The sequence below is a fragment of the Tenebrio molitor genome, chromosome 9 (genome assembly GCF_963966145.1).
Source record: "Tenebrio molitor chromosome 9, icTenMoli1.1, whole genome shotgun sequence".
Classification (NCBI taxonomy): Eukaryota; Metazoa; Arthropoda; class Insecta; order Coleoptera; family Tenebrionidae; genus Tenebrio; species Tenebrio molitor.
The window spans coordinates 19,779,495-19,798,212 of NC_091054.1; the positions used below are offsets into that span (position 1 = coordinate 19,779,495).

The 18,718-nt window shown below is 38.2% G+C and overlaps 3 protein-coding genes across 3 annotated transcripts in view; 2 read left to right on the top strand and 1 right to left on the bottom strand.

Moving 5' to 3' along the window:
• Nucleotides 1-6,497: 6,497 nt before the first annotated feature.
• Nucleotides 6,498-10,916, bottom strand: LOC138138942 (uncharacterized protein CG5098). The gene is made up of 3 exons (XM_069059076.1): nucleotides 10,199-10,916; nucleotides 9,522-9,740; nucleotides 6,498-9,472 (listed from the first exon to the last, which is right to left on the bottom strand). Exons 2-3 carry the CDS (start codon nucleotides 9,594-9,596, stop codon nucleotides 7,205-7,207), a joined length of 2,343 nt encoding a protein of 780 aa, XP_068915177.1. The 5' UTR covers nucleotides 9,597-9,740; nucleotides 10,199-10,916; the 3' UTR covers nucleotides 6,498-7,204.
• Nucleotides 10,917-11,047: 131 nt separating this feature from the next.
• Nucleotides 11,048-12,705, top strand: LOC138138947 (Golgi to ER traffic protein 4 homolog). Its single transcript, XM_069059089.1, has 5 exons — nucleotides 11,048-11,210; nucleotides 11,282-11,360; nucleotides 11,412-11,615; nucleotides 11,670-11,977; nucleotides 12,032-12,705. The coding sequence occupies exons 1-5, from the start codon at nucleotides 11,098-11,100 to the stop codon at nucleotides 12,285-12,287; spliced, it is 960 nt and encodes a 319-aa protein (XP_068915190.1). The 5' UTR covers nucleotides 11,048-11,097; the 3' UTR covers nucleotides 12,288-12,705.
• A 138-nt stretch (nucleotides 12,706-12,843) lies between these two features.
• The window catches only part of LOC138138949 (uncharacterized), a 48,631-nt gene continuing 42,756 nt past the window's right edge, over nucleotides 12,844-18,718 (top strand). The window contains exon 1 of the mRNA XM_069059092.1: nucleotides 12,844-13,016. The gene's annotated coding sequence lies outside the window, so the exon portion shown is untranslated. The remainder of the gene's footprint in view (nucleotides 13,017-18,718) is intronic.

Consider the following 18,718-nt stretch of genomic DNA (forward strand, 5'->3'; position numbering starts at 1 on the left):
CACAATGGTTTCAAAAGACAAAATTTATTTTTTTTTATGCTCATGTATCTACACTCCTAGGATAAAAGTCGACACAGGTAGATATTTTGGCATTTACTAAATTATGGAAATTAAATTAAAACAAATCAAATTTCATTCACCTGATATCAGGGGCGATTAACAATTGAATATATTTTTTAAATAATTGAAAACACTATGGAAATGCTAAAAAAAATCTAATCCGAGGAGGTAACACGCACCTTTAGTGATAGAGAATGCCTGACATGCGAATTAGTGAACGCCTCTTTGTTCCTACCTTTAACAAAGAATTTGTATAAATTAAGTAGTACCTATTAATAAGATTCTACTTTTCATCACTTCTTACTTATTTGAAAACAAGCTTAACCGAAACAATAATAAATGACCCAACGATGATTAATAATTTTTCTCGTTAGTATGTATGTATTTAATTTGCTGTCAACGATCCTTTATTATCAATTCACCAGAAATAAATGTATAACTTGTCCATTAGAGACTCTACACCGATGTGACAACTTTATGAGGTCAGTTTTTTTTTAATTAGCAAACTCTACAATTTCAAAACAAATATGTACCTATGGACGCAGGTAAATTATGCACATGGTTAAAATTGTTCAGGGGTTTTGACCAGGTAGCTACAACCAAGGGATTAGCATCGTTCAAGTGTTGGTCCCATTTCCAACGTATGTTGACTGAACGCCCGTCGTCACTACTGGTGCGCAATTTACCTGTATTTTAAAGGACCCTTTGGGTTCCTGAATGTTAAGTGTGACCAGTGTGCGCAATTTACCATATCCCGTACCTATGTAAAGAGCTTCTAGAAATAAGTGAGAACAGAGTTAATTACTTTATTGCGTCCGTTAGGATCAATCCCTAACCATTTCACAAAGGATAATTACATCCATAAAGCGATTGACTCTGTTCTCACTTATTTCTAGAAGTACTATACTGTTTTCTCAATTTGATTGTAGGTCGTAAAATTTTATGGTACTTTCAGTTAAAGATCTTGGGGGGCTTATAAATCCTAGTTTATTGTATTGTACATTTTGTATATTTGCATTGTACGGCAAATGGCACGCGCCGCTTCCCAACCTTTTGAAACCCAAACATTGTGCCCGTTAATCGCTCATAATATGCAATAATATCTTACGACCTACAACCAAATTTCATGAGTGATAATGAGCTCGGCGGAATTGAAAATGCAACCCACAATACATTTCCAAAGTTAACGTGGCTATTTTAAATATTGTATTGTTTTTAAATGAAATTATGAATCCGATAAGAAAACAGACACGATCCTGATTTATGGCGAATGTAATAAAAATAAACGTTTTCTTCGATGCGAACTTCATAAATGTGTTCTTTGAATTAATTGTGAATTATGAGCGTGTACGAAAAATTTTTTTTTTTCAAAATCGATTTTTTAAAATTTTATGATACGGGAAAATTGATTGCGCACGTTTGAAACTTTATATTAAGGGAATGTAACCCTAACACTTCGTAATTTTTACTAATTGTTTAATAGGGTTTACTGTGCGGGAGGTAAAACTTGACTCACCCTGTACAGAGTGTTCTACTAAAAGCGAAAAAAAGAACGTGTATTCTGATTTCAAGGTGACCATCAACGCCTTTAGGCGATATAATGAATCGGTGATTCCGTTCACATCTCTGCAAGATACCTAATCTGTTTAGCTCAATTAATTTCTTGATAATTAAACTTGTCGTAAACTCATTCAAACAAACAACCTAATCAATAAAATAAAAGGATGTCGTTTATTTTTTTAGACTTGGTTATGATGTTGAAGAAGCAACGAAACGTAAATAAGAACATAAGACAACGTGTTCTGTGAAGGATCTCTACTTAGAGTGTTTTAAAACTAGTCGAAAATCCTTGGTGGAATAATTTATGGACACATAATTTCTGTAAACTACACGTTCTAGACAATACGCGTGACTTGGGCGCATAATTGTGATAGAAATAGGTACAGCTTTCGGCACCAACAGCAGCACGCCACTGGCTGCTGGCAGTGCTGGCTATAGGATTCTGAAGGCCCGACTAATAAAACTATAAAATTCACCAAATACAGGGAGCGGCATTGTATAGTTGTATTTCCCAAAATATTACAATAAATTTTGAATTTACTAAGAACACTCCCTGCAGATGAGGGAATGAATATTCGTTCGGAGTTGCAACCTGATTTGACAAGAATTATGAATAAGAAAAAAATTACCCTTATAGTAAAAATCGAAAGATCTATATTAATAACATAATTACATAAACATTTTTTTTATAATACAAAAATTTCCGATAATATTGCGGAATCTGGAAAAGTGCCCCGAATGCTTGCAGCGTTTCCACGTTGAATGGCAAGGGAAATCCTCTCGAAAAGGAATTTCTTTGATTTTGAATCGCCTGATTCCGCGATAAGTCGGTTTCCGATGACATTAATGAAATCGATGGCTTCTTTGCACCAAGGGCCTAAGGTTTCAAATGCTAAACCTTTAAACACGTAGTTTGACGAAATGATTGAACTATATTTGCTATGTTTGCGTTTGCAAGCCATTTCAGCGGCAGAACCTGAGACTTCAGATGATTTCAATACGTAACTGTCTGCAAGTGTATCTACAACAGTAACGTCCCAAACCAAAGGTTGACCTTTAATCCACGGTACTAAAGTCATCCCATCTGGGCGTTTTCCGTCATCCCGAGACAGTCCGTTTGGTTCTAAAGTTGAATTTACATGAATAGAAGTTAAAGACCGGTTGATAATGGAATTAATTTCCGTGTGTCTTGAAAATCTACCACTGCTTTTGAAACAACTTAGACCGTGGGTGCCAATTTCGTCAACTTTCGCATTGCATTTGCAAATATGAGGTGTACAAAGATTACAACCCAATCTTAAACCAATACAAACTTGGAAGGAAGTGTTATCTAAAAGAGTACCAATATTAGGAGAAGGTATTGCATGTAACCAAGATCCTGATTCTCTGCATTGCAAAGCTTTAACGAGCCAAGTCTCTAGGTGAATTAAAGATTAAGTCATTGGCAATTATTCCTTTGATATTAATATTATCCCAATTTTTCTGAAATTGTGGGATTGTTGGTACTTATTTCGTTCTCATTTGCTACACCCCAGACTGCTAAAGCTTCATCATATAGTAAAATATTTTTAAGGTAAAATTACAATGAAACGGTCAGTATACTACCATTTTCATCAGGTATCCCTTCGGTGAAAAATTCAATATTATCGGTTTATTAGTCGGGCGTCGGGACTCCAGAGTCAGATAAATATCCTATAGCGTGCGTGTAAATAGGTTACAGAAGCCACCACCACCCTTTTTGAAACCATCCCCAGAGTGCATCTCTGTCTGAATAGTTATTTTGTGTTTTCTTTTCAAACTCGCAACGAACGGGCTGTATCAGTAGCAGTGCCAAAAAATGTGTCTCACTTAAGATGAAGACACTCTGATATTTTCGTAACTTGAAGAAGTAGAAAATTGACAGTCGTAGGACTTGATGAGGTGCATCTTTTGGGATACTCGCCTCGATCTCGCTTGGAGTAGGACGCTTCTATAGTTTGGTCACCTATGTATAGTATTCACATATCCTCTCTAGAGCGCGTTCAGCGCAGATTCTTGAAGAACGGGGTACATATGTTAACTGGTAGTTACCCACCCAGAGGCTATCCTAATGACTCGGAATGTCATCACTATTGTCGAGACGTGCTGAGCACTCAGTGGTTTTCCTGTTCAAATTGATCCAAGGCCTTGTCGACTGTTCAGATTTGTTGTCGCAAGTTACTTTTAAGGTAAATCGTCCAGCTTTGTCGCACGAAAAACACTATCTTTCTTCCGACTAGACATACCTACCTACAAATACTGGACTCTCGTCGCCGGTCGTCCGGATGATGATCAATTATCAGAACTATTAAGAGGTGCCATTTCAACCCTCTCATTAGAGACCTGCAATAGGATGTCAGTTGCTTGGTGTGGGTTGGAATAGTTCTATTGATTCTTAATGACTGTTTGTGGTTTGATTGTTTTGTTTCTTTTTTTTTGCTTTGTCTTTTACTTGGTTGACCTGTAATTGCGACATCCTGTTGGTCAACTTGTCCAAATAATAATAATAAACCTAGCCGCCTGCGACTGGGTTTCATACTGTATGTAAGAAAAACAGAAGAAAGTGTGGTGCGGTATCACCTTCCTTCGGCACCCATCCTGAAATTTCCCGTTGTCGTGGCTGAAGAGGCTAGACAAGCGTCAGCAACCTGCCCTCCCTCGGGAGGGAATGAAAAAGTGATCTTTACATCATAGTACATACTTTACCTTTCCTTTCCAGTAGGTACCGAGAGCATTGATCTATCATTTGCAACGAGTAAATGTAGGCAGACCGTTACACGACGGTTTCTGTCGTTGTGAATAAAGAGTGTTAAACATGACGGTCGTGTCCTAGGTGATTCTGAAATAAGTTTGAAAAAAAAACGGTAATTGGCGATGATGAGAAGAAGTCATAGACAAAACATTTTTGTTATAGAAGTTTTTTCGTTTTCGAGATACAAATGATTGAAAATTTGGTCAAAATTGCTAGTACGCTGCTGAGTTAAAGGTGATTCATTAATTATCCTGGTAATTTAGCAACAATAATAATCAAAGGTAAAAGATGCCAGTCAGTCACAAACGTGATATTACTCCTTTCGATCATTTCCATAGAAACATTTACAAAGCAGTGTGCTTGCACCTACGACTTTATTGTGGAGTTGAAATGTACCTAACAATGGTTGTTAACAAAGTAAACAAACTTGGAGAAATTTTCCCTATTCATAGGCGTCGAAAATACAAGGATATGGGGTAATTTTCATCCTTTTGATTTCACCCCCAAAAGCCATTTAGCTATACAGAATTATTTTGTGTCACGGATACTCTACATTTTTTTCCAAACTTATTTCGGAATTACCCAGTATATAATTCTACTCATTTCACACCTACAAGGTACAGTCGATGGACAAATAAAACTGGGACAAAAATGACAATCACATAAGTCAAAATGTACAAATTTGCATCGTTTAATTACGCCTTTATCACAAATAGGTTAACTTTGGTATGACATATTATATAGACACTGACAAATATATTGACAATTCAATGGTCTGATTTATATAGATTAAATTTTAAGTGTCCCAGTTTTATTTGTCCACCGACCGTACGTTCCAAATACCTACCTTACCTAATCTTATAAAAGCACAAAATATAAAAGTAAAAAAAAATCAAGTGTTGGTTTTATACATGTACCATGCTGCGTGCATTATTTGCTCGACGATTACTGAACTGTTCAATTAATTTCTAAATGTCCAATAACAATTTTTTCCTAGAAGTAGTATTCAATAGCGAGCTTTTATTTAAATTTTCGTCCGTAAGTTTTGTAACTTGATGAAAAATATTTTCGGTACTCTATTCTGGTCGATTTGTCAAAGATATGTCCTGGTAAGTATTCACAAATCTGTAAAACTTTTCTCTTGACATTAACAGAATTGAGGGATGTGTTATTGCTTAATGTAGAACTACACGTAATGTATTTTTACCCCTAACAGAAATATGTATTGGCTAAAATCATAAATCACACCAACAAAGATACAGTTTACAATCCACTTACAGGTAAGAAACTGGTCATTTTTGCCCGTTGGTTGTTATAGTTTTCCCATTTATAATTTGGTTTTACTACCAGCCCTCTTGTCAGGGAGTTAAATACCACAATAGGCAACTACCGCCATAAATCCTAGGACTGTAAAAGAAGGTCCGTTGTCTGTTGTCTGACTAGGCTACAATATCTTCACGTCTATTGCCAAAACCGCAACCCCAGCCCCTAATAATTACAATTGCACTGCCATAAAACCAAATTATAAATGGGAAAACTATACCAAATATTTGGCTGAGGTTATTTATTTTAATACCTACCCCACCATAAATTACCGGATGGGGTGCTTTCAGATCTGTTTCTTTGTTGGTGTGATTTATGATTTTAGTCAATATTTCTATTCGGGGTAAAAATACTATACTTAAGACCCAAATTGGTTACTTGAAGTTTTCTGTTTTAGAATTTCCACTAACAAACATCGACCTGCTGTGATTTTTTAAATTTAAGCAGTATACCGACGTTGTTTATTTAGCAACAAAATTATTGCCTTTACTTTTTCACATTTCTATTCGAGATTTTGTCCGTTGTGCAATTATTTAGGTACTTTTGTTAAGAAATTATCAAAAGACCAATCATCTGCAGTACTGTGTTCAAAGTTATCTGAATAAATCAACTTGGACCTTAGACCACTCGTCCTCCATTATGATAGGTGTAGTGCAGTATAAAACCGTCAGCAAAGTACTCCGAGGATGTTTCAATTGAAAACAAGTTTCTATGACGGTTGGGTTAATAAATAAACAATACCAGTAAGAAACTTCTTTGTACTTCCAAAATGAATTCTGTTAACTGGAAGGTTTAATTAATTTTATTAAATACTTTTGCCCAAAACATAAATTTTGCTATTTACACAATGTACACATTTTCCGGTAAATAATTATAACTACGATTATCATTAACATGATACAGGGTATACATTTAAAAATGAGAGTATTTTTAAATTTTTTTCATTTTATACAAAAAATAAGCGTATTTTAAGACATATTTTACACTTTCTTCTTTCATTTATACTATTGTTCTATAAACAACTAGTCACTAAATGTAATCGTTCAAATCAAACTTTTCTATGTGGAACATCCATCTTTATACAAGTAATAGGTACAGATTGAATTTAAGTAATGCTTCATTGCTATTTTGTAATTACGTCCAATCGCCTTTATATAAAAAAAAAACTATATAAAATAAAAAATACAATATTGGAAAACTTACTACGAATAATATCTTACATGGATGTTTGCGAATTTTCGTGGCGAAACCAGTCCGCGCACGTCTCTTGTAAATTTTCCAGCTTAAGTCGCCTGAATAAATAAAACTAATAGGCCGCGCATTGAACAATCAACATCTGTTTAAGTGATAACGACTCGAACAGTATAAAGTGTCATGTGTTCAATAGGGAACCGGCAACTTTACAAAATAGCAACCATATAAAGAGAGAAACCGAAAGATATAGTAAAAAAGTCAAATCTAACCCATATAAAATAGATCACAAGTGGTATGTTACAGGACCCTGTGTTCGGGACAGTAAGTCTTGTAGTTTTCTTCGTCGAACTGCCAGTTAGTTAATCGCGCACAGCACACGTGCGCCACCTTCACGCACCCCCTCTTCAGACAACATATGTTGGCTCCTTTGATATGACACTTTATGCACATCACGTTACAACTCGTCCACACGGCCTCCTCCAGGCCGATGATTTTCGGCCCCACTAGATACACACCCGCCGCCCAGACGATACAGTCCTCGTGGGCCCAGATCTCGTACGTTCCGTTTCCCGTATCCGTGATGCCCAGATAGACGTCCTCGTCCCCTTTCAGATCGAGCGAGTGCTTTCTTTTGAACTTTTTCCCGATAATTTTGGCGCCGATCGCGTTATTGTCCAGAGTCCTCGCGATCTTTTTACTTTTGAACTGTTTGTCGTAGGGATCGTCGAGTCGCCGTTCGAATTCCGGAGAGTTTGTCGTGATGAAATACGGACCGAAGAGGTCCCCGGGAGCGGGAATGTTGGTGTTGAGCGTCGGTCCCGTGGTCTCGGTCGCGTGCGGCCCCCTTTTGCAGAAGGCGCAGATCCACGATGCGTCTTTGGTCTGGGCGTCGTACTGGTTGCTCAGAGTGCTGCAGTGGAGGCCTTTAGACCTGACTTTGTGTCTGTACTCGCTGTCGTCGTGGAATTTCTTGTTTTTGTGCGTCTTCTTTTCGGGATCGTCGTCGTTCGTCGGTGTGTTGATCACGCTGACGGAGAGAGGCGAATCCCGCGGGCCCCTGATCTGGATGAAGGGACCGCGCGACTTGCTCGAACTGGCGTTGCTGCCCGAGTCGTAGGCGTACACGTCCTTCATGGCTTCGATTTTTGAGTTCTTCTTCGTTTTGCCAGTCTTGAAAGCGGCTTTGGCGGCTTTCTTGCCGGTCCTCTTTTTGGGAGTGGACTCTGTCGAGTTTTCGCTGTTTCGCCTCGACTGCGTCCGTCTCTGTTTCCGTTTGCCTTTCTTCGGCGACTTCTTCGCGACGGTGAGGTCGTTCGAGGTCGAGGTGACGTTGTCTTGGTTGGTCGCTGCCGCGTTCTCCTCGAGTTTCGGGAGGTCGTCCACTTTGGCCTCGTTGTCCGTTTTGAGGGGATCGCTGTTGTCTTCAATTCCGGCGAACATCTCTTCCAGTTTGTTCTCGACTTCGACGAATTGGGTGTTGGTCGCTTTTTTCTGCGCCGTCGTCGTCACGTTGTTCGAACTGTTGCTCAGGTCGCTGGTCTCGCTGATGAGCGCCTCTTGGAGGTTGTCCTTAGTCTTGATCACGCTGACCGAGATGGCTTTCGAGTCTTCTTTGTCTTCCGGCGTGGCCGCCGCTTCTCCAGGTTTCACCTTCAAGCCTTCTTGTACCATCGCAGCTATGTTGTCGATCGTCTCCGATTCCGACGACGTTTTCCTGCGGGTTTTGGCGGGGACTTCTTCGATTGCGTCGTCCGAAGATCTCCGCCTCTCCGGTATCTTCTTCTCCTCGATCACTTCTTCGTTCGTTTTATTGTCGTCCTTTTTCACTTCGGGGGGATTCGTGCTTTGGTCTGGTAGGATCGGTTTGTCTTCTTCTTTGGGCACGCGTACCGTTTTGCTCGGTTTCCGTTTCCTCCGAGACTTGTTGCTGTCCAAGCTGTCTTCGTTGCTGTACGGCGAGACGACATCGTCGTCTCTTAAGTTGGTGGGCGTCGGGACGTTAAGGATACTGCTCGAATTGCTGTTTTCGTCGTGCGAACTCGCCGCTTGGACGATCACGCTCCGATTGGTTGGTTTCTCGTCGTTATTGTCCTTTTCGACCGTTTCGCTCGGTTTCTCGAGATTCGGATTGAGTCTTTCCAGGATCGAGTCGACGCGTTTACTTGACCGTTTGCTCTTCGAATCGGCGCTCAGACCTGGACTTATCGACTTCAGGCCCGGGCTGACGGGTTTGATTGCGGTGGGACCCACCTCCACCGGTTGGATGTCCAGAGCACTGACCGGTAAACTGTTTATTTTGTTGGTGTCGCGCACACTTAAACTGATGGGACTGGTAAATATTTCGCCATTTTGACTGCCGTTACGCGTCACTGACAGATCGACGCCCGGGGCGTTCCGGGGGAACTGTCTATCGGACAGCATCTGCTCCAGGCTGAAGATGTGCGAGTGGGGGATGGTTTTCATCGGTTCAGTGGTGGGCGTGTGCCAAGTTGGCTGGTGTAACAGGGAATGTTCGTTTGACATGTGAGCGTGCTGGGGTTGTCTCGTCGGAAAATAATTCGGTACCTTCAAAATATTTTTTGGATTAATCGGATCTGTCTCTCGGCCATCTTACCTGCAGGTGATTCCAAGCGGCGTTCGTTGGAGGCGCTTGCCGACTGTGGGGATGATGAGGGGGACCTCCAGACATTTTGACAGTTGCACGAATGAGGGCTGTCTCAGTCTGGTGGCATAGTAGCAGTCATTCGGATTTTCTACTTAAACATAGACAAATTTTATTCAGAAAAAATGGATCAAACGGCCCGTCTCCCAGGCGATGACTTCTTCATAAAATCTGAAACAAAAAAAATTCTCCTGACAGCAATGCGCGCAAGCTTTGATTTTCACAAACAAATTCCTTCCTTTTCAAGGAAACTGCCGACCGTAACAAAATACAACAGTAACCTTCGAAACTGTGACCTGACTAGACCGGGAAAGTCTTACACGTCTGCAGATTTGACGTTTACCTTTCCCTGTATGTCACTAGACTCCTCGGCGAATCAAGCCGTCGCGTTTGAAAACAGTGATGACGTCACTGATTGTATGTCAAATACTGACACAACGGACGCGATGGTGTATGGTTCCCTTTAAATGGGTGAATTTGAATCGACGCGAAAATTTCGCCACATGGTGTTTCGACAACATGACAATTCGGGCCAATGTCATGAAAAAAGTGACTGTACAAACTATCTCTTGTTGTGAATCGATCCAGGGCACTATTTAAATTTTTCCGACGATAACTCGGCCACTTACCTGGGCGTTTCGGGGCGCACAATGCTGGTCCGCGGTCGTAGCTGTCACAATTATTAGTAATTAATAAATCACAATTGATGGTTGTTGCGATTCTTTGGTTCGGTCGTTCCGTCCCTTTCCCTCCTGGTCGTTGATCGCGGCTGCGGCAGTCGAAAGAGGGTTTTTACGGTGTTTTATGATGGGGCCATCGAGTAATGATGAGGGGCGATTAGAGGACCGCACGATTTCTAAAGCTTGAATCGATGTTTGGAAAATAACACACTGTTACAACGTCGACTGTTAAACTTTTGGCACACCGTTATGGGCGTCGTGATGGCCGCTCTTGACCCGGGGGGGCCTTAAATCATTCCGAACACTCCTCAGGTTAAACGGAGGGGGCTCTTTGCGCGAGATTTTTTAACGATTTGGGTAAAGGCACGGCCAGAAAACAGCCGACTTCTAACAATGGCGGACCCGGTTTTCTACATTTTTGGAACGGCGGCGCCATCTGACGGCCAACTCTCTGTCAGTTATGAATTAATTGATTAATAATTACCCCTCTAATCTGATTCACGACGAATCGCCAATTCCTTCTTATCGTCGGCTCCTATACCCCAATTCTCAACATTCTAACTCGTCTGCGTTAATTTCGAGAAAAATAAAATTAAAGTGTCCCTCACAGAATTATATGAAAATAGATCGCGTAAAACGGAACACCCACATTCAAAGTTTGCGCTAAAAATACAGAGTCATTTCGTTTTCCAATCAACTAAATCATTCTCGTAAAATGTACTCGATCTATTATTTTTTCTGTCGTAATTAGGAAAACTTTTTCACGTTATGTTATTTTTGTGGAAGAATCGCCAACATAACAATGTGAAAATCACCATAGAGGCCTGCGTGACATTTTCCAAATAAACATGGCGGCCTCCAGTGTTCGTGGAGTTTCTAGAGTTTTAGAAAAATTAGAAAATTCAGTCAAAAATGGGAATTATTACGAAGCCCATCAAATGTATAGGACTCTGTATTTTAGGTAATTTTGGCGGTTTTCGACTCGCTCGGGCCAAATTCTAGAACGTTCCGTACCTAACCTCAACTTTTCAGGTACTTGGCTCAGAAAAAATATAAGGAAACTTTAGACATGCTCTACAATGGTTCACTGTTGTTTTTAGAACACGATCAGGTGAATTTTTTTGGTTAAACCACATCATACGAGTCATGTTGGCATTTGTAGCAAATCAGTGGTGCAGACTTAGCAATATTATTAGTCGATGTTCTAGTCAAATCTGAGGAGAAAGACTATGACGGATGGACACCTAAATTGTGTAAAATTTTTTCAAGCATTAGTCCTACCACTCCAGAGAGAGAAACCTTCTTAGCTCAGGCTTTACGGTGGTCCTCGAATCATCGAAGTTTTGGACACCCTTTCTTGCACCAAGTTAATTCAAAGTAGTATAATGCTAAGAGTTTATTAGAACGTTTTATATTTCAGTGCATAGCACAAGTTTACTGGGACGAGAAAAATTATTTTCAAGCTCGGCACCACTACATTTATTCTAAAGATGGACAAGGTTGTGCAAAGTTGTTAATCGAATTTCAAAGCACCCAAGGCTTCCAGTGCGAGGCCGATCTGTTCATTGCACAAGCTGTGTTCCAGTATTTATGCCTAAGTAATAAAATAACCGCGTATCAGACTTTTACAAGCTACACCGAGCAGCATCCTCGGATAAAAAGATCAGGTCCTCCTTACCTACTGCCTTTACTCAATTTCATTTTCTTTTTATTGCAAGCTATTGAAAGGTATTTTTTTTGTAATTGTGAATAGAACATCTGAATATTTCTGTTTTTTCGTAGTCGCAAATTACCAACGTTCGTTGTCTTATGTGAACAGTACGAACCGTCCATTAAGAGAGATCCTTGCTATATCGGTTATCTCGATAAAATAGGACAAATATTCTTCGGTTTGAAGCCCCCCCAACAAAAACAGGGCGGTTTGTTTGGGAATTTCTTCGAATCGTTCTTGAGAGGGTTGGATGACAGCGACGATGAGGCGCCACCTCAGGCGTCCACATCAAATCAACAAGAAATGTTGCACACGGAACTAGACTAGTAATGGTTGATTTAAACAGTTGTTTTTCCGGGGATATTTTTTTAAGTGTTTTTATATGATGGAACACATAAATGTAATTATTTGGTAAGTTATTTAAATTATGTTGTAGAGTATCGGACTACTACTTACAATCAAATTGTATTTGTTTAACTTTTTAAGTTTCTACATTATTTAAAAAAATCACTTTGTAAAAGGGTCTATATTATATTATTATAACTATCACAATATATCCAACCGAGAAGATTTCAAAACACGAGGCGGGGCAGGATATCTTGAAGTGAACTACAAACTTTAATCTCCAGATTGATGTCGATCATGAAGGTCTTTTTATTCGAGGTATCTTGCTCGCATTGACATCAACGTTATACTTTTTTTTTAATCATTTAAATGCTTGTAAAAATAAATTTTATCATTGAAATACCAGTTGTGATTACTTGGATCACCTTAACTGGATTCTTGAAGAGCTGAATTGGAGCAAACTGTGTTTAGATCAGGGGTGCGACCGACAGCTTAAAATTTGAAAATAATTTGCGGTTTCACAAACCAGAAATCAATTTTACATTTTTTTATGCATGTCAGCTTTTGTTTGTTTGACTTAAGTGACCTCGAACGGAGACGTTAATTGTAAAGAATAACATTTATTGGAGTTGAGCAAGCTGGTTTTGTTAAAAGACCAAGTATCTCGTTTTATTTTGTAGTGAATGAAGCCTGCCCAGCTTTAAAATTATTGTGAGTAATTTTACCCCATATAAGGTTAAATCGTTCGCTTTTGGTAAAGCCAATTTTTTTATTGTATGATAAAAATGACATACGTGCACGGTTTTTCCAGCAAAGATAAAAATAAACGAGTAAATCGGCCACATATTCCGTATGACTGAAGTTACAAAAATTGGTGTTATTTAATCTCCCAAGGCTTGTTTCAATTATCAAAACATGTTTAATCAAGAATCGTGTTAGTCACACCACTTGATTGACGGAATTTTTTTTCTACAACTCAAAAAAGATGAAGTTTGCGCACTAGTGTCAGTGTGCGAAGTTTTCATCGCGCTCATTTTTTTTTTAATGTTACCCCGACAACAAGCGTAAAGTAGATATTTTCCTCATGAGCGGAAAACATTCCTCCAATCAGGGGTCCAATTCTTGAAATCACTGAAAAATATTCTCAGTGAAATTTAAAATGTTCTCATACCTGTATTCTTGAACCATTTGGAAAATGATTTCACATTAGAATTTAGAAATGCAATATGTCGACAATTAATCCACATGATTTGACTTTCCAACCAATGGGAGACTTCAAAAATTTTAATTTAAAAATCGGCGGTGGCGTCTAGTGGTCTTATGTCTGTGTCACATTTGTCACCTCATAAATATAGCCGTTATGGATTTTGTTCATTTATTAAGAATAGACAATAGTATGTCGAACAAAAATGATGCCAAGCGTTGTGGACATCTCTCAGACCTACAAAAAAGAAAACTTATTCAGCTGATGGAACATGATGACATTTTGCTGCAAGGAAAATTTAATTTTGTGTTTAAATTTAATTTGTGCTTGGACAACCATAATTTGAGCCAAGTTTTCATTTTCGATAGCTTAGATTGCAATGAATTCTTCCATTTTTTTTCTTTCACAAACACAATTGAATCGCTGATTGCAGAGGTACAAGTCATGTTTTCTAGATCACCACATCTTAAGCGGTTTTTGCGTTTCTCTCAAAACTTCAGTTTACTGACTTGTACCCTTTCTGCAATCAGCGATTCAATTATTATTAACAAAAATGTCAGATTTATCAGTCGAATTTTTTAAATTTCTCGCGAAAAAATTGTTTTCCCATGATAAACACTACTGCTCGTCAAATGCCTAGTCAAATGTTAGATGGCCGCTGACATTCGGATGCGCAATGGTGACGGTAGGAGTGGGGACGTCACTTGTTCGAGCGTCGCAGCAGTGGAAACACTGGTACACTCCAAACCATGGGACCATGGCTTTTAAAAGCACAGTGAAACATATTTATCGCGTAATCAGGCGATTCAAAATCAAAGAAATTCCTTTTCGAGAGGATTTCCCTTGCCATTCAACGTGGAAACGCTGCAAGCATTCGGGGCACTTTTCCAGATTCCGCAATATTATCGGAAATTTTTGTATTAAATATACGGGGTGATCAAGAAGGACTGTTTAAGTTGGTAACACTGAATTGTATTTTAAATCGTATAACAGGAGTAACTTTCGGTTGTTGATGGCTTGTCCTTGTTAATGCTATACCTACATCAGATATTTGTCAAATAAACCAACAAAACATATCCGGTTGCAGTGTTATAAATAACCGAATTAAAAAATTTTCTCAATTGTACTGCCAACTTAAACAGTCCTTCTTGATCACCCGGTAAAACAAAAATGTTATGTAATTATGTTATTAATATAACATATCATTTCTTCTTGCACCGTTTTGGCTCAAAGCGAATATAAAAAACGTCATGATATATTCGCAAAAATTATACACATGAATTTAGCAGTTAAATTCAATTTATTAAAGGATACACAACCACATTACATTTATAAACCAGAAAGTTGTTTAGAAAATGACAATTACAAATTATATTTTGATCGGACAGTTTTAACTGACATTCACATTCAGCATAACAGACCAGACATTATTATTTTAAATAAACAACAAAAGCAAGCATATCTTTTAGATATAGCTGTTCCAAATTCACACAATATAACACAGACATATAATACAAAAATTAATAAATATTTAGAACTCTCCGTTGCTATGAGAAATCTTTGGTGTTTAGAAAAAATTTCGATTTTACCATTTATAATTTCAGCAACAGGAATAGTACCCCAATCTCTTTTTAAAAATTTAAAAATTTTGGACTTAGAGAACACATTGGTGGTTGAAATTCAAAAAGGTATATTATTATACTCATGTCACATCGTGAGGAAATTCCTTAACATTGACACAGAACATAAAACACAAAAAAGTCAAAATGCGGAGGCGAGACGCCGGTAATTATGTTGATAAGCACTGCACTATTACTTGATAGTATTATCCGTAATAGTGTATGTACTCCGGCAAAATTGCCGTGCCGCCGGGTGGAGGTGGGATACGAATAAATTTAAACGATTAATTTGACATTATGAATTAGGTATATGGAATAATGTCTTTGATTTCGTAATACATAACAGTTTACTAAAATAATGAATAATTCTTTGTGCCTCATCTTACCGTATTCGAATTCTGGGAAATTATTTACGGCAATATGTAAAAGTGGCTGAAGCGCTGCGAATAACGAACATCTGTTTGTAATTGTAATTTAAGCGAACGGTCCAATCGACTCGTTCACCGACAAAATAGCAAGAACAGGTACTTCAATAAAATTTACAGTGGTTTATGATTTTGAAATTTAAGGGGACGTAATTATCAAAATGTACAACTTGTGTTAACAATAAGAGCAACTTTATGGGTGTATCATTTTCTAAAAAGGAGAAATGTAAAAATTACAATGCCGTCGGAAATTTAGTGGGAAAGGTACCTATTTATTATAATTTAGGTAATAAAAATTGCAGATCACAAATACGTTGAAGACTCGCAATACGTCAGTAGATTACAGCTACGGATTAAAATCTCGTCGACAACGCGGAGTTAGAACAAGTCGATTTCTGTATCTGAGTGTACTTTTCAGAATTATACCCCACTTTACCGCTTCACCTTGTCGCATCTCGGTTCCACATCTTGCATCGCACTCCCTCTTCTGCGCATCCTTAGCGGCCATCTAAGATTTGACAAGCAGTAGATGAAATAATTCTCCGGGTTACCAGTAGAATAATCCGTCTGACATAAGTCCAGAACACACTTTTGCATTTCTCATGAGAAAATTTGCTATTTTTCCAATGAGAATTAGTGCCATCCATTTCAAGAATTGGGCACCAGGCTTAAGAGCATTCCCGAACAAAAAAAAAATCACATTTATTAGAAAAATGTATCAACAATCGTCAAAACTATAGAAAAAATAATGTAACAAGTCCCATGTCAAATTTAACAGTGGCGCTAATATTTCTGTCAGTACATTCAAAACAAAAAATTTAATTTTATAGTAAATTGTATGGCTGTTTTTTGCACATTAAATAATGTCTATGTTGAACATATAAATTTTTCATTCTCCCCCCTACGAAATTGTAACTTTCTATGTTGATAAGGCAATTAGAAAGCGAAAGTAAAACATGCTAGGTGATCGATTGCTAGGTATGAAAAACTTTCGTGTCCTGGACGAGTGGATGACAAAAAAGTAACATACATACTTTCAAAATTTTTGCTCACTACCATAGAAACATTCATTAGTTCGCTTTTTTGCCGCGGGACTTCTTACATTATTTTTTCTGTACAGGGGGTTATTATAAATGATTGCCTCATCGCAGTTGGCGTTGAAAACCCACACAAATTTTGGATGTGCCGTCAGCAGCCTCGCAACGTTAGACAAACTAGTAGACAGATTTCCACTACCGCCAGTAGCGCCACTTATCGGCGATACTAGTCTCACTCATGTTATGAGGCTTCCGGCACATTCAACTACGTCAACAACTGTTTCGTAAACGTCATGGATTCATAATTTTATTTTAAAACAATATGATCACTGATCTCTATGGTGTACCATAGACAGTGAATATGATATTTAAAATAGCTATATACATTAACTTTGGAAATGTATTGTGGATTGCATTTTCAATTCCGTCGAGTGAAATACCTGCATACATACAACGTGTCTCAGAAATAAGTACATTAATTTTAACTGGTAATAGAACTCATTAATAGCAACAATATATTTAAATATTTTTTTTCTAAACTTTATAGTTATCCAATTAAAATTATTGAAAGATTTGGCACAAATTTCGTTCCCCGCCTATGAGGATTACTTGCTTCGCCGTTGCCGATAAGCGAAAAACAAAACAAATGCAAGAAAACTTTCACTTGTTTCTTGCGAACTTAAGTACCTACAGCGGCTAATTGCTGCGCCCGTTGCTGTAACCTAGGGGTGGAGGGTGGAAGAGAAAAAAGAGAATCATCTGGTAGATATTAAATGAAAACAATTTAATAATAAATGTTTTAAACTATTTTATGACCCTAATGAAGTGCCCATACCCAAATAATGACAAAATGTCTCCTGAAATTAGTGTATTAATCCGTAAAAGTTCTCATGAAGTAATTAGAGTAACCAGTAATCACTAACCATTATAAGAAGTATTCAAAGTGACCGTCGTTATTGTCAATACAATAATGAAGGCGCCAACGAAATGATTCTTCCACATTTTCCAGCAATCTTCTGTTATTGCAAATTGTTGTGACAGCATTTTCCACCCGTTTTCTTAAAACTTCAATTGTGTCACTTAGGATCGAATATACCAAGTCCTTCATGTAACCCCACAAGAAGTACGACTAGACTCTCTAAACTCGCGGAGCACCCCGACGCTTCACCACACACCAACACACTATCTATGTATTCACTACTCGAAAATAAACTCGCCATTTTCATAAAATCACACATAATCAACACGTAAACATCTGCCTTGTGGAGTCGGACAAAACTAACTAAAAACTACACCTCGGCCGCAGAGCGGAAAAACTGTATTCTAAAAACACAATGTTTTGCGTTGATTTTACAAAAAGTATTATTTCACGGTCACTGTCATTGGGTCAAATACTTAGAAAATGCGAGTAAATAGACAGCTCGTTAATATATGGGGGGGAAAAATACTAAAATGAAAATTACTTTTCGAAAAAATGATAGGTAGGTATTTACATAAAAATTTTGTTGTTCTTGACGAGAACTGTCACTGGTTAAAATTAATGTACTTATTTCTGAGACACGTTGTATAATCCTGATTCTTAAATTTTTAACCACAAACCGTTCTTTGGACTGTTAATATGATTTTATCGACGCGTAGGTCAAGAAGTGAGTTTTGTCCTGCGACTAAGGGTACGATTATGTTGGAGTTGCGATAAGCGATAAGAGCGAAGCTGGCATTTGAAAACAATGATATACTCCGTACGGTGATAGATTGCACGTTTTTAAATTCTAGTTCCAAAACATAACGTAGTGAAAAATACTAAACTCTCCATCTCAATTGTTTCACGTTATGTAGAAAACCGTTGCAACCTTGCAAATTAATTCCCGCCATGCTTGTTTCTGTGTCTGTCTTCTGTCAAAAAACGTGCAATCTATCAGAGTACGGAGTATACTTCGCTCTTATCGCAGCTCCAACATAAACGTACTCTTAGTAATGTCACCCTACGGAACCAGTCATGTTACTTCTTTTGACACTACACTGAAAAAAGTTAGAATCGTGCTGAACACTTTTAACTTTATACAAAATTTAAAGCAAGATTTGTGACTGTAAAGTGAAGAGCAGGGTACTTCACTGTAAAAGACTTCTG